The 18,922-nt window shown below is 45.2% G+C and overlaps 1 protein-coding gene across 3 annotated transcripts in view; it reads right to left on the bottom strand.

Annotated features, from left to right (window-relative positions):
• Positions 1–18,922, bottom strand: part of HNRNPUL1 (heterogeneous nuclear ribonucleoprotein U like 1) — a 44,496-nt gene that overhangs the window by 5,269 nt on the left and 20,305 nt on the right. For all 3 annotated transcript variants that reach the window (XM_084860919.1, XM_084860920.1, XM_084860921.1), the window contains exons 8-11: positions 16,666–16,932; positions 15,299–15,421; positions 15,067–15,195; positions 237–405 (exon numbers count right to left, since the gene is read on the bottom strand). In XM_084860919.1, the coding sequence (XP_084717045.1) occupies positions 237–405; positions 15,067–15,195; positions 15,299–15,421; positions 16,666–16,932 (688 nt within the window). The remainder of the gene's footprint in view (positions 1–236; positions 406–15,066; positions 15,196–15,298; positions 15,422–16,665; positions 16,933–18,922) is intronic.

Here is an 18,922-nt window from a genome sequence, read left to right as displayed (position 1 = left end):
AGGTGAGCATGCAGGTTGCTAGCATTTGTTCCCACACATTATCTCCATCACACCCATTCCCACTTGTCTGAAAACCTTGCAAAAGAGATACGGGCAGCTTTTCCATTCACAGCTGTACTAGACAGGGAAGAGACAAAGCAGAAGCAAAGAAAGAACAAGATTTAAAAAAAAAAAAAAAGGAGCTAGAGGAGATGTTTCTGATTGAGATGTTCCTCTGGGAATCATTCATTTCCTACCTTTCATTTCCAAGACAGCATGATCTGGGACATCCTTCCCTTCTTCGTCGGTTCGTTTTATTGTTCGGTCTTTTAAGTCCTCATCAGTGGGACAAATGACAATAGCTTTGCGCTGGAAGCCTTCAAATGGTCTCATTTTTCGTCTCTGAGCTGACCCATAAACATTTGTCTAGGGTAGGTGACAGAAGAGGCAAGAGATGGTATATTACAAAATGGTTTTCTCATCTGTGGGGCACTATGTCAGCCAAGAACTGAGAAAAGGGCACTAGTTCTTATAAGCAGAGAAACACAAGAAACTGCTCTTCTTCACTTTTAAGATTTTTGAATTCACCCTCAGAAAATGAACTGACTCGGGAAAGCAATTGCTGACACTCATAGGACAAGGGATTTCAATGGTTGGGCTTCGCACTTTAATCCTCTTTGTTCTCGTACTTTGCTTTACAACTGCCCCCCTCCCCACAAGTAATATAGGCCTCGTTTTATTTAGCTTCACAGATGTTGTGTGTTTTACAGATTGAAGGCAAGACCCTCCCACCAGATCATGACTCTCTCTATTGCAGTGGTGGTCTAGAACAGAACCCACAGTATCTCAGAGAAATGCCCGTACATGTTCATCATAAAAAATTCAGAGTAGCCGAGACTGGTTTGGCTCAATGGATAGAGCATCGGCTTGGGGACTGAAGGGACCTGGGTTCGATTCCGGTCAAGGGCATGTACCTTGGTTGCAGGCATATCCCCAGTAGGGGGTGTGCAAGAGGCAGCTGATCGATGACTCTCTCTCATCGATGTTTCTAACTCTCTATCTCTCTCCCTTCCTCTCTGTACAAAATCAATAAAATATATATTTTTTTTAAAAAATTCAGAGTACAAGTTGTAAAATTTAGAGTAAGAATCCCTTCATCCACCTACTTCCAGTCTTATTTCCTAGAGATGATTAAATTTGTCTATTTTTTTAAAAAAATTTATAGCTCTAACCAGTTTGGCTCAGTGGATAGAGCATCAGCCTGCGGACTCAAGGGTCCCAGTTTCGATTCTGGTCAAGGGCATGTACCTTGGTTGTGGGCACATGCCCAGTAGGGAGTGTGCAAGAGGCAGCTGATTGTGATGTTTCTCTCTCAGCAATGCTTCTAGCTCTCTATCCCTCTCCCTTCTGCTCTGTAAAAATCAATATATATATTATTAATTATATAAATTATTAATTTCAGAGAAGAAGGGAGAGGGAGAGAGAGATAGAAATATCAATGAGATAATAATTGATCGGTTGTCTCCTGCATGTCTGTCCCCATTGAGGATCAAGCCCCCAACCTAGGCATGTGCCCTTAACTGGAATCAAACAGAGTACCCTTCAGTCCGAAGGCCGTCACTCTATCCGCTGAGCTAAAACAGCTAGGCAAATTTATGTCTTTCTAAAAACATATGTGTGGCCCAGCCAGCTGTAGCTCAGTGGTTGGGCGTCAACCTATGAACCAGGTCTATTCCTGGTCAGGGTATATGCCCAGGTGGCAGGATCAATCCCCAGTGTGGGGCATACAAGAGGCAGTGGATCTATCTCTGTGTCCCTTTCCCTTCCTCTCTGAAATTAAAAATATATATATTTAAAACAAATTAAAAAATATACTTAATAAAAACATCTGTGTGATTTTTTTTTAACATGAATGAAATCATACTATACATTCTTCTGAAGCTTTTTTTCACTTAACATTTCTGTAATGTTTTTCTGTCCCAGTGTTTTCATTTAATGACTGCATAACATATATAGAATGGATATCATAATGAACCACCTCTTCTGACAGTTGCGTAAATTGTTTTCATCAGCACTGATTCTTTCATTCCCTCAGTCCTTCTCTGAAAAATCAGCCTCACCCAGGAGAATCCAAGATGGCTGCACAGGTAAACACCCAGCCGCAGCCGCACACAACAATTTCAATAAAATATAAAATGGACATTACCCAGAATTACAGGAAAGTCGACTGACTGGAAATTCTACAATGAGAAGCAAGGAGAAAACCAGAAGGAAGAGCGGAGGAGCTGTAAAAGCCTAAGGTACGGAGACATGCGGCAGGTGCGGAGAGGACGGAGCCGGGGAGAAGGGACGGCTAAGTGCCTGGCTGGCGTTCCCTAGCGGGAAGGAGATAAAAGCTCTGACTGTGCTGGGCCCCAGTTCCGACTGCTCTGAACCCCAGTTCTAGGCCAGACCCCGGGGACCCAGGCTCACACAGAGGGAGCTGGGCTGTAAGGCAGAACCCCGGGGAAGCGGCGAAAGGAGATCCCGGAGGCGTGCACATGCGCGCAGAGAAGGGCTGTGCCGTGGGATTGCCCTGGCGGGAAGGAGACAGGGGCTCCAGACTGCTCTGAACGCCACCTCCAACACCACTTCCAACTGAACTGAACCCCAGTTCCGGGCTCATTGGGGGAGAGCCTAGACTGTTTGGTAGCAGGCGAAAATCGAGGGCACCTTTCTCTCAGAGGTGCTTGCAGCGAGTACTGGAGGACCCTGAGGAATACTGAGACTCAGGAGCCTCGTAGGCACAGGGCAGTGCTGACAGAAGCCAAGCTGTAGGCTCCACCCTGAAACTCCGCCCCATCAGGGAAGCTGCGAAAATGCGACAATGAAATAGATCACAAACAAAAGAAATGGAGGACAAAAAGCGACTGAATATAGAGTTCAAATCTACGATTATAAGGTTTTTCAAGAATTTCCTAGAAAAGATCGATAAGACCTATGAGGATATGAAAAGAGATCAACTAGAATTAATAAGGAATCAACGAGAAATGATAAGGGATCAACAAGAAAGAATACATTGTCTGAAATAAAAAATATTATACAGAGTCCTAAAAACAGAATGGAAGATCGCAAGAATCAAGTCAAAGATTTGGAACATAAAGAGCCAGAAGACACTCCTCTGCAGAACTAGAAGGCAAGAGAATCCAGAAAATTGAAGATAATGTAAGAAACCTCTGGGACAACTTCAAGCGAACCAACATCAGAATTATGGGGGTCCCAGAAGATGAGAGAGAGCAAGATATCGAAAACATACTGAAAGAAACAGTGACAGAAAACTTCCCCCACCTGGTGAAAGAATTAGACTTACAAGTCCAGGAAGCGCACAGAACTCCAAACAAAAGGAATCCAAAGAGGACCACACCAAGACAAATCATAATTAAAATTCCAAGAGGAAAAGACAAAGAGAGAATATTAAAAGCAGCAAGAGCAAAGCAGGTAGTTACCTATAAAGGAGCACCTATACGATTGTCAGCTGATTTCTCAACAGAAACCATGCAGGCCAGACGGGAATGGCAAGGAATATTCAAGGTGATGAATAGTAAGAACCCACAGCCAAAGATAATCTACCCAGCAAAGCTATCACTCAGAATCGAAGGCCAGATAAAGAGCTTCACTAATAAAAAAAAAAAGCTAAAGGAGTTCATCACCACCAAACCAGAATTATATGAATTGCTGAAGGGGGTTCTTTCGGAAGAGAAAGTAAATAAAGATAAAAAATTATGAACAACAAATACGTAACTATCAACAAGTGAATCTAAAAACCAAGAAAATTAAAAAAAAAAAAATCTGATGAACAATATTAACTGGTGAATATAATAGAATCAGAGGTATGGAAGGGGAGTGAACTGATGATTCTTGGGGAAAAGGGGAGAGGGGGATGTGGGAAGAGACTGAACATAAACTGTGCACCTATGGATGAGGACAGTGGGGGGTGGGGAAAGGGCAGAGGGTGGGATGGGAACCTGGTGGAGGAGAGCAATGGAGGGGGGCGGGGGGAAAGGAACATTTGTAGTAATATGAACAATAAAAATTTATTAAAATAAAAAATCAGCCTCATCCAAAAGTTTCTAACTAGGAAGCATGACAAGGTGCAGATTTGCTACTAATGTTCTCTTCCCTGCCTCTAGGTCACGGATGGGGAACCTTTTTTTCTGCCAAGGGCCATTTGGATATTTAGAATATCATTCTCGGGCCATATGAAATTATCAACTTAAAAACTGGCCTGCTATATTTGGTCAAACATTTAATTAACTCACCCCCAATGCTGTGGCAGGGCCAGAACAAATGATCTTGTGGGCCTTAAATGGCCCATAGGCTGGAAGTTCCCCACCCTTGCCCTAGGTGAGGAGCAGGTGTGTTCTAGGCTGGTGCTGGCACAGACCAGTGCCCTAAGACACATCTGAGCAGTAGTAACAACAGCTTCCCTTTACTGATTATTTCCGATGTGCTAGGCCCTGTGGGACTGGGGAACAGATCTGTCGGACCCCAGGGCTCCAGACTCAGCCTGTTGCACCTGTGTCACCTGGACACCACTGAAAGAGAGAGCAGCCCAACCCCTCAAGACTTCCTGAACCCCAATCCCTGGAGGTGGGACCCAGGCTCCTATTTGGAGAACTGCCCTATCCAAATTGACTCAAAAGAATTGGAATGATGAGGAATACATTCATTTAAACAATTTTTGGTGGCTTGATGGCACTGAGAGAAGGTGCAGAGAAGTTTTAAAAGGGCATGAACAAACCGACACAAAGTGTGCATTTTTAAGACTCAGCCTGGCATAGTGAAAAAAGCCCAGGATAAATCACTGGTGTGACCATAAACTCACTCTGGGCAGTCCCTACAGTTGATTTACCTGTAAAATAGGAACAAAAAGCTTCCCTAAGCCTCTCTGCTGGGCTGGTGAGGACTGAGTAGGAAGACCACAAAGCACTGACTTGGCATGAGGACTCCTTGAGTGGGGGCTATGAGGAGGCCTCCAGAGTGGGAAACACCTTGATCAAAGGAGGCCTCTCAGAGGGACAGCCTTGAACACCCCAGCTGTAACCTGACTTGGCCACATAACACCTGTGTGGTCCTGGGTGAGTGACTTCCACTTAAAAGCTTCAGTCTCCTCGTCTGTAAAGTCAACTTATTGTGTATTTTCTGAGTCTTAAGTCGTAGATGGGGAAAATAGTAGGAATGTCTATCATTGCTTGCTATTAAGACTGAAGGTGTTCAGGTAAGTAAAAGCTCTTGGTTAGTCCAGGGCCTGGTTCACAGCCAACACTCAACAATAATAGCCACTGTTGATATGGCCATCACTGGGTGGGGTGCACCCAGTGATGGCCATATATTTTAAAATATATTTTATTGATTTTTTTACAGAGAGGAAGGGAGAGAGATAGAGAATTAGAAACATTACTAATCAGCCACCTCCTGCACACCCCCTACCGGGGATGTGCCTGCAACCAAAGTACATGCCCCTGACCTGAATCGAACCTGAGACCTGAGTCCACAGGCCGACACTCTATCCACTGAACCAAACCGGTTAGGGCTGGATATTTTTTTTTTTTAAATATATTTTATTGATTTTGTACAGAGAGGAAGGGAGAGAGATAGAAAGCTAGAAACATCGATGAGAAAGTTATCGATCAGCTGCCTCTTGCACACCCCCTACTGGGGATATGCCCGCAACCAAGGTACATGCCCTTGACCGGAATCGAACCCGGGTCCCTTCAGTCCCCAAGCCGACGCTCTATCCATTGAGCCAAACCGGTCTTGGCAGGGCTGGATATTCTTATTGTAAGGTTCACTCGAAGCAACTTAGACCAAGGGATGGTCAAGCTATCGTGTCTTTTCATCAGAAGGCAGGAACTGTGCGACAGGGTAAAAAAAACAGGATCTTTTTTTGTGTGTGTGTGTGTGTGTGTGCGTGCTTAAATTGATTTCAGAGAGGAAGAGACAGACAGAAATATCAATGATGAGTATCATTGATTGGCTGCCTCCTGAATGACCCACACTGGGGATTGAATCTGCAACCAGGGCATATGCCCTGATTGGGAATGGAACTGTGACCTCCTGGTTCATAGGTTGATACTCAACCACTGAGACATGCTTGGCTGTTTTTACTGAGAGGGGAAGGGGAGAGAAATGTTGATGTGAGAGGACAACATTGATGGATTGCACCCCCCACAGGGACTGATGTGCGGGATGATGCCCCAGCCATCGGAGCCACCCTGCCAGGGTGAAAGAACACAGACTTTGGTGAAGAAGCTTGAGGCTGAAATCCAAGCTATGTTCTTTACTATTCGTGAGACAAGTCACCTAACTAACTCACCTAATCAAATTTCTTCATCTAAAAGACAGGGATTTATATCACCTTTCTCCTGGCTCTGGTGAGGATCGATGTGAAAATGTCTGGTACGTGCCAGGGAAACAAGTCAACACATACAGGGTAGATCTGAAAATATGGCCAACAGGATTGACACTGTTCTAGGAGAGGACCAAGGAAAGTGAAATTTGAGGAAAAGATGAGGCACAAAAAGAACAGGAAGTTGGGTTGTGGGTCAGCCAGAGACCCCAGTGCTGTGAGTAGAGCTACTCTCTAAATCAGGGTTGGGAAACTTCTGGCTGGGGGGCCATATAAGGCCTGAGAAATAATTTGATTTGGCTCTGCCAAAGCATTAGGGGTGAGTTAATTAAATGTTTGACCAAATACACTGTATAGCAGGCTAATTTTTAAGTTAAAGATTTGTATGGCCTGAGAATGATGTTCTAAATATCCAAATGGCCCTTGGCAGGAAAAAGGTCCCCCACCTCTGCTCTAAACCAATATCCAAGTGACACTGACATACAACAGACAAAAATGTTCTTCCCTACTCCCCAGGGAGTGTCCCCACTTTCATTAAGGGGAGGGAGAGGTGTGTGGTGGGCACACAAATGCTGTGATTGGGGCTCTCAGCACTGGCCTAAATGGTTAAGAAACACATCAGGTTAGAGGGAATAGTCAAGTCCCTCTCCCCACTGCTGTTCCTGGACTCTATGCCTAAAAAACAGAGGAGAAGGTGGCATCTGGTCATAGGAAGATGAAATTTGGCTTTCTCCAGCTAAATAATGAGGTTTTCTCTTGGCACAAAAGCCAGAGTGGATGGGTGCCAGAATGTGCCCCCAGACCATTCTATGGACACCCATTCCATGGTTTATTCGCCCATAAGTGATCCTATTTTGACTCCTTTGAACCCTGCCCACAGAGATAATACCTCCTGGAAGGATTCTACAAGGCAGACCTGCTGGGTCAATGTCCTAATGCAGAGACAGCAGAGAAGCAACACTGCCAGGAGGGCTAGTCCCTAGTTTCACGGGATGGCATGAATGGGGGCGAAGCAGGCTGGACTCCTAACGAGTTGGCCTCCGTTCTGAGAAGTGGCTAGACTCTGAGCAATGCCTCGTCAGACACTCTAGAACCGAGGTGCAGAGAACCCTCTTGGTGACCATTTATTAGATGGCACCTTCCTTGCCATTCCTCATGGCTTGGGGAAGAGCGTCTAAATCACACCAGCAGACATACAAATACTTGCCTTTTCTGGAAAAAAGGGAGTTAGCTGCCAGCGACTGTTGCCACAGCAAACACAGTGAGGTCAGAGACCCTACGTTGGCCCAGGACTGTCGTGGTCACTGGGGGCTGCTAGTGTCTGTTGCTAAGAGAGACTAGCACAACAGCTGGATCAGCTTTCCCCAGCTGTGTGAGCTCCTTCTGCCTAGTTCCACTTCTTCCAGTCCCACCCTGCTTGAAGCTGCTAACTCGCAGGTCTGCTGGGGGTGTGTTCCCTAACCCTGGGCCACCCCCATTTTCCAGCAATGTTGGCCAAAGGACAGGAGTTAGCGTTCTCAGAGGTGCTGGACGGGCAGTTTTGGTGCGTGATAGCCTGGGCGAGTAAGGGAGGAACTCAGCATGCTGCTCACAGACCAGATTCTGTAAGTCCCACTGACCCATGTACACTTTCACCTGTCCCCCATCCATAGCTCAGTGGGGTCAGGTGGCAGTGGGAGAAACCTGGCTGGATCCCAGAGGAACAAATGTAAAGCTGGTGACAAAAAAGAGTTCACTCTGGGCTCACAGTAAGGTAAACCTAATGGAAGGAACCCACATATAGGGTGACAAACAGCTGGAATGTTACTATGGAACTGGCTGAGGTCCTGGGGACAGGAAGGGTGAAGGAAAGTAACACCCCTTTTCCCCAATGCCTGCCAATAAGAGGAGGTCTGGGCCTCTGCTCTACCCCTGGATTTGTTTCAGACAAAAATATGGCAAGGTCAACAGGGATGCAAAGCAGGACTAGAACCATACATTCTGATGGTTGAGGTGAGGGCAGGGATCACTGATTGGCCTGGCTCTGGACTGCTAGAGACCTAAGGGAGCTCCCTAGCCTGCAGCCCTCAACTCTGCCCCACAGAGGCTTTCTCAGAAGCCTCAAGGAGGGCAACTCTGTTGCCTCAGAGGGCCAATTCCTGCTCTACACCAACTCTTTTTTAAAAAAAAATGTTTAAAAAAATATGTATTTTATTGATTTTTTTTTAGAGAAAGGGACAGGGACACCGAGTTAAAAACATCGATCAGCTGCCTCCTGCATACTCCCTGCTAAGGATGTGCCTACAACCAAGGTACATGCCCTTGACTGGAACCGAACCCAGGACCCCCTCAGTCCACAGGCTGACACTTTATCCACTGAGCCAAACCGGTTAGGGCTGCGCCAACTCTTGTGGGACCTTGGTAGGCTAGGGATAGACCGGGCAAATGCAAATCTCATTCTTGAGGTTTTTTCACCAGCAACAGAGCCACTTGAAGCAATGTGGCCTACTTCCCCTTTCTCAAGTCTTTTAGTAGGCAGGCAAATTTAACATATCCCTCCCTGATGAAAATATGATCATGGCTCCTCACTGCCCACAGGAAAAGCCTCAATTCTTTTTATCATCCTCCATGTCCTGGCCTAGACATCCCACCTCCCAATTTCCCACCATGACTCCAACTATTCTGGGCTGTGGCCATCTGGGAAGTTAGCAGAGACATGTTCCATCAGTAAATCAACAGCATGACTTTGAACAGGTGTCTTTTCTCTGAGGCCTGTTTGCCCTGTGATCCATCTCTTCTTTTTCTCCTCGGATGTTCCACAGCTGTAACACACATGATCTGAAGAGGATACTCAGGTCATCATGGAATGTATGTCAGAGCTCAATAAAACGAAGAGCTTGTGCCCAATGAAACATAGCCTGGGGTAGACACTGGGGCCCTAACCATACATAGGCCAAGTCCTGGCTCACACAGCCTCACCTGCCTTCTGCAGGCACATTCTGCTTTCCTCTCAATAATGGGCATTACAGAATCCAACCTATGTAATAGGAGATTCAGAGGAGCCAAATGCATAGATGTCTAATCACCTGGGAAGAACCAGAGAAGGGAAAAGATGAGCTCCAGAACTGCAGGGGATTCTATCTAGCTCAGGAGACAGTTACTCATCAACTTATCCCTCATAGCCAAAGCTAGTGAGTGGGAAGACGTGCTCTGAATCTTTTACAGCACCCCCCCACCTAACCCCCCTGGGTCCCAAGGATTTCTTAGAAGCCACGTTTGGGGCTTAAGCCCAAACATTTAAAATCACTGGCTTCAGACCTCTTCCCAGACTTGCGTAATTTGAGTTTGAGGCCCCAAGTCAATCCTCCAATCTATGGTTAACCAGAGAACCCTCCTCCCCCACCTTCAGAGTTTAGGTAGTTTTGCCTCACTGGCCTGGATCACTTGGCCCAACCGGCATATCTTTCCATCAGGACAGCCCTGAAGACCACTGTATACTTGGTAAAGCCCTGGACCCTCCCATGAACAAGCCAGCACATACTCAAAAGACCAATAGTGTGTTGTTTACAGAGCCAGCTCTACTGGGCCTGGCTGAGGAGCTGGAGCCTGACCTCCAGAGAAGGCCCACTTTTAAATGCTGGACAAAAATGTTAAGATTATCTATCCCTAATACTGTAATCCTTCGCCACTGAGCCACACATTTGAAATGGGTTTCACAGCTAATTTAATCTACAAAATGACAGGCAGGGAATACTTACTGGGTTAAAAAACGAAGTCTTCGAAGAAAGAAAAGGCTGGCTATATGCATTACTGATGGGGCTGAGCTGGGGCAGTAGCCCTGGTTGGCTTTTGGACTATCCTGTGCTCAACAGTCCCATCCAGTCCCCAGAAATAAATATTTGAAAGATTAGCTGTTTGCATTAAAATTTAGTATTAGGGGATCATGTACTGTCTTCTTCACAAATGTGAGAGTCTTTAAGGACCAATCCAATCGCTGCAGAACCCAGAGCAAATCTCACATGTCCACCATCACAGATGAGGGCCACGGTATGGCCCAGCCTTAGTCAACTTTGTTTTCTTAGCTTGGCTGTTCCATCAGCACACAGCGCATGTAAACTCCTAACACCTGTCTGGCAAGACCATTTAAATTAAATTGTCTAGCCCTGGCCAGTGTGGCTTAGTTGGTTGGAGCTATTGTCCCGTACACCAAAAGCTTGTGGGTTTGATTTCCAGCCAGGGCACATACCTAGGCTATGGGTTTGATCCCTGGTCAGAGCATGTGTGGGAGGCAACCCATCTATGTTTCTCACATCAATGTTTCTCTCTCAAATCAACAAACACATGTAATAAGTTCAACAATAAAGATTAAAAAAAAAATCAAATATATCCCTGCATGAGGATTTAAAAAACTGTAAATTTGCCTATCAAGAACTATCACCAGCCCATAGCCTTTTTACTTTCTGTCTTTAAGAACAAAGTTCTTACTATGTGCTTCTTTCAAATGTTGGATGTAAGGCATCATTTCTTCACTGTAAACATAGATCACTAGTTTATTATGAAAGGATGCATTCAGGACCAGCCAGATGGAAGAGATGCATAGGGCAAAGTTATGTGAGAAGGGCGCAGAGCTTCCACACACTCTGAGTGCACATACCACTCTCCCACATCTCCACATGCTCATGACCCCAAGCTCCTGCTCAGTTGTTTCACATAAGATGCCAACTCCCATGCACGGGCAACTTGGTCCCTTGGAGTTTCCAACTCCATTCTCACCAGGAGCCTCGGAACCCCGTAACCAAGTACCGGCACACTGGGAAGGCACACCAGCAAGGCGGCCAGGGCAAGGGTGCTACTCACCTTACGTATTTGCACATTTTACAGGTTTTTAAGAAAATCATGAATGCAAGGCTTAGGGAAACAGAGGCTTGTTCACAGATCCCCAAATATAGGATTTGATTCCCTCAGGACACATGTCCAGAATGATGTCTCATAGTTGGTAAACATGAGAAACTCATTACCCTGAGACAGGGATCCTTAACTATGTTTGGGTCAATTATACTTTTGGGAATGTTGAAAGCCATGGAAGATCTTCCTATTCTAAATTGAAACTGTCTAACTTTTTCGTTTTTTAAAATAACATGCTTGCACCTGCATACAAAACTGTGTTTAATTTCAAAGGCTCCAGGAGGAACCAAGACGGTGGCATAGGTAAACACCTCAAACTGCTGTCTCGTACAACCACATCAAAACTATAACTAAAAGAAAAGCGGTTATCATCTAGAATAGGGGTGTCAAACTCAATTAGAGAAGGGGCCAAAATCTAAAATCCAGCCTAAATCGCGGGCCGAATGGTTTACTGAACAGTCACAAACTGACAATGTCATAAACTGACAGCAGAGTGCAGTGATGACAGCGCGGTGCGGGCCACATTGCAAGGCCTGGCGGGCTGGATTTGGCCCGCGGGCCTTGTGTTTGACACATGTGATCTAGAACCATTGGGAAAGCTGGCTGTGTGGAAGCTCTACGACAAGAAGGAAAGAGAAAAGCAAATCTAGACTGGTAGGAGGTTTGGAGGTGCGTGCGGAAACATGCTGGCAACTGGGTATGCTGTGGTCTTTTTTAATCAGGAGGGAGATACAAATTCCCAACTGCTCTGAACTCCAGCTTCCAGCGAGTCTCTGGGGACCCAGACTCATATGGAGAGAAACTGGACTTCCTGGCATTGGGACAGGAATATGAGGGTGCCTTTCTCTCAGAGGTGGTCACAGAGTTCATTCTTCTTGCATGGGGCTGTGGGACACAAGATACCCAGGGACCTATCGGGGCAGGGCCATCACTGATTGCACCATCCTGTGATTCCCCGAGACCATGCCCCACCCAATTTACAACCCCACACAAGCTGTGTGCAGAGACGTTTGCATATGAATGGCATGGCCTTTTGCAGCCTAACCTAACAAACTGCAGCTGGGTCAAAGAACCCCAGAGCTTTCAAAAGATCAAAGGCTTGTCAGCAGCCTGCATAGCTTCACAGCTGCGCCTCATCTGAGCACCTCCAAACCCCAAACCAAGAGGAGGAATCTGCAGATCTCTCTGTAGCTCCTGCTGGATGGCCTCAGGCAGCGACTGACTTTGCACCTCCTTGGAGATCCAAGAGCCAGTGCACCCAGTGGTCAAAGCAAGACTACATCAGATTACAATTCTTCAGATCCATTAAGAGATACACTCAGGGGGCAGACTCAATGAGCACCAAAGCCCCACTGAAGCAAGTCCTGCCCCATAAGGGTGTTTCCAGCCAAGCAGTCCTCCCATTGTAGACACAACTGGTCCTCACAGCCAATTGGTCTGGAGGTCAATTCTGCCCAGTGATACCAACAGCAATAAAGGTTACAAGACTGTGCACACAGCCCACAAAGGGGTGCACCAAGAATGTCCACCTAGGTGATTGGGGAGGCTGAGCCACTGGGCTCTATAGGACACCTAGCACACAAAGCTGCTCTATTAATACAGGGAAGCAGCCAAAATGCAGAGACAAAGACACAGGTCACAAATGAAAGAAATGGAGGGAAGCAAACGACTGGATAGAGTTCAAAACCACAGTTATAAGGTTACTCAAGAATCTTCTAGATACTTCTGAGAAATTTAGTGAGGCCATCGAGGATATGCAAAAGGATCCACTAGAACTTACTAAGCATAACTGACTGAAATAAAGAATAATATACAGAGATCCAAAAGCAGACGAGAGAATCCCAAGTATCAAGTCAAAGATTTGAAATATGAAGAAGCAAAAAACACCCAATTGGAAAAGCAAAAAGCAAAGAGAATCCAAAAATATGAACATAGTGTAAGGGCCTCTGGGACAACTTCAAGCGTATCAACATCAGAATTATGGGGGTCCCAGAAGAAGAGAGAGAGTAAGATACTGAAAACCTATTTGGAGAAATAATGACATTAAACTTCCCAACCTGGTGAAAGAATAGACTTACAAGTCCAGGAAGCTAAAGAAAAACCAAACAAGAGAAATCCAAAGAGGACCACACCAACACACATCAAATTAAAATGCCAAGGGCAGCCGAAACCGGTTTGGCTCAGTGGATAGAGCGTTTGCCTGTGGAATGAAAGGTCCCGGGTTCAATTCTGGTCAAGGGCATGTATCTTGGCTGTGGGAACATCTCATCAATGTTTCTAACTCTCTATCCTTTCCCTCCTCTCTGTAAAAAAAATCAATAAAATATATTTTAAAAAATAAATAAATAAAATGCCAACGGCAAAAGACAAAAAGAATCTTAAAAGCAGCAAAAGAAAAACAGTTACCTACAAGGGAGTACCCATACGACTGTCAGCTATTTCTCAACAGAAACTAAGCAGGCCAGAAGGGAATGGCAAGAAATATTCTAAGTGATGAATAGCAAGAACCTACAACCAAGATTACTCTACCCAGCAAACTATCATTTAGAATTGAAGGTTAGATAAAGAGCTTCACAGATTAAGAACAAGCTAAAGGAGTTCATCACTGCCAAACCAGGATTTATAAAATGCTGAATAGTATTTTTTAAGAAGAAGAAGAAAAAGATAAAGATAAAAATTATGAGCTGAAATCAGTTTGGCTCAGTGGATAGAGAGGCGGCCTGCGGACTGAGGGGTCCCGGGTTTGATTCCGGTCAAGGGAATGTACATTGGTTGTGGGCACATCCCTGGTGGGGGGTGTGTAGGAGGCAGCTAGTCTATGTTTCTCTCTCATCGACGTTTCTAGCTCTCTATCTCTCTCCCTTCCTCTCTGTAAAAAATTAATAAAATATATTAAAAAAAATAGCCACTTATTAAAAAAAATTATGAATAACAAAGTGACAACAAATACATATCTATCAACAAGTGAATCTAAAAATCGAGTGAATAAAAAAATCTGAGAAACAGAATAAATTGTTATGAATATAATAGAATCAGATGCATAGAAAGGGAGTGGACTGACAATTCTCAGGGGGAAGTGAGTGTGGAGGGTACGGGAAGAGATTGGACAAAAATCGAACACCTATGGACGAGGACAATGACAGGTGGTGGTGGTAAGGGCATGAGGTGGGGTGGGAACGAGGAGCTATAGGAAGAAAAAAAGAGATACAACTGTAATAATCTGAACAATAAAGACTTATTAAAAAAAAAAAGTTCCCAGATCACCTGATATGAAGAACCCTGCTCTTAAACAGGTACAAAATACATTTAGATATATACCTGACAGTCATCAAACATGCTAAGAGAAACTGGGACATACTTATTCTGTAGAGTAAAAAATAGTAATTTCCAGTTACTATGGTATGTGCCAGGCCCTGTGTTAGGGTAATCTCCATTTTATAGACAAGATTTCAGATTTGAAATATGAAGCCAGCTGTCTGTAGACACTCAGCTAGTAGAAGAGTTGGGATTTAGGCCAAGTCTATCCAGCTCCGAAACCCAAGCCCATCTCACTAAATGGCTCTTACCTGATAATGTTCTCTTGGACTGTTAAGAACATGAGCGAAGTCTGGATTATGGCCCCAAACCCCACCTACATACAGGGCTCAGACAGCTATACTAAGAGCCTGGGACTGTGCTGTCATGTATGGCTGACCCCCTTACTAGCACTGCAGTCCATGAGCATTATGGTGAAAAATAAGAGGACAAAAGGGTAATATCCAGGCACCCAATAGGCTTCTTCCCTCTCTAGGAGCATGATGGTCACCAGTAAGTACCTGGTCTAGAATATAGTTGCGTTTCTTGCGGGCAGCAATCTGGATGAGGCGGTTGAGGCACTGGGTGGCCTGCTGGATCAAGACGTCCCAGCGGCCGGCATAGTTCCGCTGCCGACGTAGGCCCATCACCTATGGGAAGGGGGTGGTGAGGGGTGTGTGGTCCTGGTTGTAGGACAGCACAGCAGGGGAGGATGAGGGAAGTGGCTAAGGAGAGACCAGTTGCTGCCCTTACCCGCATCTTATCCATGATGGCATTGGTACCCAGTATGTTGTACTTCTTGGAGGGGTTGGAGGCTGCATGTTTGATGGCCCATGTGGTCTTACCAGCAGCGGGAAGGCCCACCATCATCAGAATCTGTAAGAACATGATGGAGAGTCACTGATGCAGCAGCAGACACCACCCTGATTCGCTGAAGACCATGAGGGTGACTCTAAATTTCATGATCATCTCTAGGAAATGAAAGCAATAGCTTCTACCTCAGTGTTGTTGGGATTCAAAGAGATGAGGCTCATCAAATCCTCTTAGGCCTGGTATGGGATGAATATAAAACCAAGAGCTATTATGACCATTTACATTTTTTGCTTAGCAGAATTCAGTGGCCTCTGACAGAGAAGGCCGTGCATTGGGAATGGTACACAGAGTGGGCACAGAAAGTGGTACAACCTTCCCGGAGTTTGAGATGGCGACAATAGGTATGTATAAGGACAAACACCGTATCTAATCAGTGCATTTAAAATTTGCAGAAACCAGCCGAGACCGGTTTGGTTCAATGGATAGAGCGTCAGCTTGGGGACTGAAGGGTCCCGGGTTCGATTCCGGTCAAGGGCATATACCTTGGTTGCGTGCATATCCCCAGTAGGGGGTGTGCAAGAGGCAGCTGATCAATGACTCTCTCTCATCAGAGTTTCTAACTCTCTGTACAAAATCAATAAAAATATACTAAAAAAAAAAAAATTTGCAGAAACCAGTCACAACCTAATGCCCAATAAGAGGGAAATGGTAAACATAGGTATTTACAAAATAATATTAAGTGAAAAGGGTCGAATATCAAAATGCTTATAACCATAAGATCTCAATTATAAATGTGTTGGTGTATGAAATGAGCACTTAGTATGGCAAAAAGAACAGGATAGAATTTAAAACTTTGGCCCTAACTGGTGAAATGAGTTTCTGCAGCTAAATCATCCCCAAGGCCAGTAGTCATTTTTGTTCTTAGACAGCTTCAAGTGAGTGTGAGAAGCTGCACAATCTCCTTGAAGAACACACTCACCAGGAAGTGCCTTCATATCCTCTTGTCCTGTTCTAAGATTCTGACCTCACCCAAGGAGCAGTGTGGCAATTTCCCTCTGGAACCTTTCCAAGATTTAAGTCGCTTATTGTATCCCCTCCTTCTTTGGCCTAAACCACACCCACAGCCCTCACGTCACTCTCACAGCAGCTTTAAACTTGGTCCAGCCCTGAGGAGTTAGGAGGAAGATTATGCATGCAGGGAGGTGGTTTGCTTTCACCACACCCAGCTGCCATGTCTCCCCTCTGCCTTAGCAGTAAGGTGGCCCAGGAGAGACAGCCATTAACTTAAGTCTTCCAGGCCCACTCACCTCACACTCTGACTTGGTCTTTGGTCCGACAGTGCCCCGGATCCGTTCACTCAGGGGAAGGTGCTGGATGAATGTAAAGCCAGGAAGGATAGAACAGTAGGGCTCTGCCCTCTGCCCGAAGTTGAACTCCACAGCACAATTCTTCACCAGGACATGAGGATAGAGGGCCTGGCCCCCCAAAGCTTCTTTCTGAATTCGGAAAGCAATGCCCATCCACTTCCCATTCTTGGTGAAGGAGAGTTCCACGTCATTTCCACATTCAAAGTCCTAGAAGAAAAAGCCAAAGGAAGAGAACCTTAAGCCAATGCTCAGCTGAAGGCACTGAGAACCACAAGTTGGAGAGAGTAGATGCAGAGAGAAGAAATACAGCCAGCTTCCCTGATTTAGCTGTAACCCCACCTCTCAACATACAGATACAATGGGCAGCACCAGGGAACCACTCAGAGAATGTGCCCCCAAACCCTCTTTTTAAGACCCAAAGGTTGGTGGCTATGAAGCATATAATTTTTTTTAAAAAAATATGTATTTTATTGATTTTTTACAGAGAGGAAAGAAGAGGGATAGAGAGTTAGAAACATCGATGAGAAACATGGATCAGCTGCCCCCTACACACCCCGTACTGAGGATATGCCTGCAACCAAGGTACAAGCCCTTGACCAGAATAGAACCCGGAACCTCTCAGTCCGCAGGCTGATGCTCTACCCACTGAGTCAAACTGGTTTCAGCGAAGCATATAATATTAGGAAGGCCCAATTATTTAAGCCTTGTGCCTAGCCTGAGACGAAAATGAAGGAATAGATAATCCTGTGCATCCTCAACTCAAGAGCAGGCTGTGAAGAAAACAGATGGAAAGAAAGCCACGGCAGTCAAGTCCAGCTCCACAAATGAAATTCACTGCTACTCTGACACATGTTCTCCAAGTTCCTGCTCTTCCTGGTGCGTATGTCTATGGTGATCTGGGCCTAACAAAGGTCAGGGTCTAGTGGGGAACAGATAAGGACACTATCTTAATTGAATAAGAGTGCCTACAGAGGAGCAAGATTCTCTGAAAGGTAGGGACCTATAAACCAAGTCCTAAACAAAATGAAATGAGCCAAGTTTGGGGAAGGAGGAGAGAGCCATAAAGAGAAGTGTTGTAAGAGAACACAGGGTCAGGCTGTCTGAAGCATAAAGGATGAGGGGGAAGTGATTTCAGTATAGCTGGAGAGCCAGGCAGTGACCAAATATATTCAGTAATTATTCACTGAGTCCCTACTGAGCAGCTGAAGTTTAGTGGTTAAGATCCTGTTTTAGAAGGCAGGTTATTTCAGTTCTACCATTTACTATCAAAAAGGGAAGGCCATGGTAAGATACTCTAGTGCACAGGATTGTTCTGAGGAATAAGTGGGTTAGTGTGTTTATTCCACAGCGAGCACATAATGAATAGGGGTTCTCACTCCAAGATGCTAGGCACTATGCTGGGCTGGAGTGTGAGAAGAAGACATGGCTCCTGCCCTTGGCATGTGAGGATCTCTCTGTCACCTTAGGAGTTAGAGCTTCATGCTGATGGCAGAGCAGAGCCCCTGACCTGTTTCAAATATAGAAGCGGCCTGGTTTTCAAAACTGTTTCAGAAAGATCACTTTGGGTACAGGCTAGAGGTTTACGATTAAGCTCAAATCCTGGAATTAGACAGCAGAGTGTAGCAAAGTAAAGCTCAGGTTCCTGATTTAAAGTATAAGATGTGGTATTCTTTTCTCGCGACCTGCCCTTTAACGAAGTGAAAGCCCGTTCTCCCAAGGAGTTTTCTCACCACCCTCTTCCATGCTCACAGGGCACAGCTCTATACAGTCCTTCCTATCTGTCACCTCAAAGTGCCTACACAGCTCAAGACCATGCAAGGCAGACATGTAAACATTTGCTAGACTAAATCCTGCACCAATCCCTGTAGCATGGTCCCTGCCATGTCTTCTCATACAGGAACTTGTATTACACATAAACCACGTGACAAATCTACTAACAACAGGGTCTTCTGTTCAAGAGGTAAGTGTAGTCCTGTTACTCTTGCTAAAAGTCCCAGTACCACAATTTTTAATACATATATGAAACAACTCACATTTGGGTACAGAGCATTTCTGCCTTCTTAATCTCACTTAATTCTTTATTACAACCTGCAAACGATGTTGGGGAAGAATTATCTCCACAACTTTAGTTGTGACAGAATTAGGTCAAAGGATCAATTTTACTAATTTTCATTTTAAAGAAAATAGGGTAGTATAA

The sequence above is a fragment of the Pipistrellus hanaki genome (genome assembly GCF_964339955.1).
Source record: "Pipistrellus hanaki genome assembly, chromosome: 15".
NCBI lineage: Eukaryota > Metazoa > Chordata > Mammalia > Chiroptera > Vespertilionidae > Pipistrellus > Pipistrellus hanaki.
Note: the sequence above shows the minus strand (reverse complement) of the source record. Positions and strands in the feature narration are given on the sequence as shown.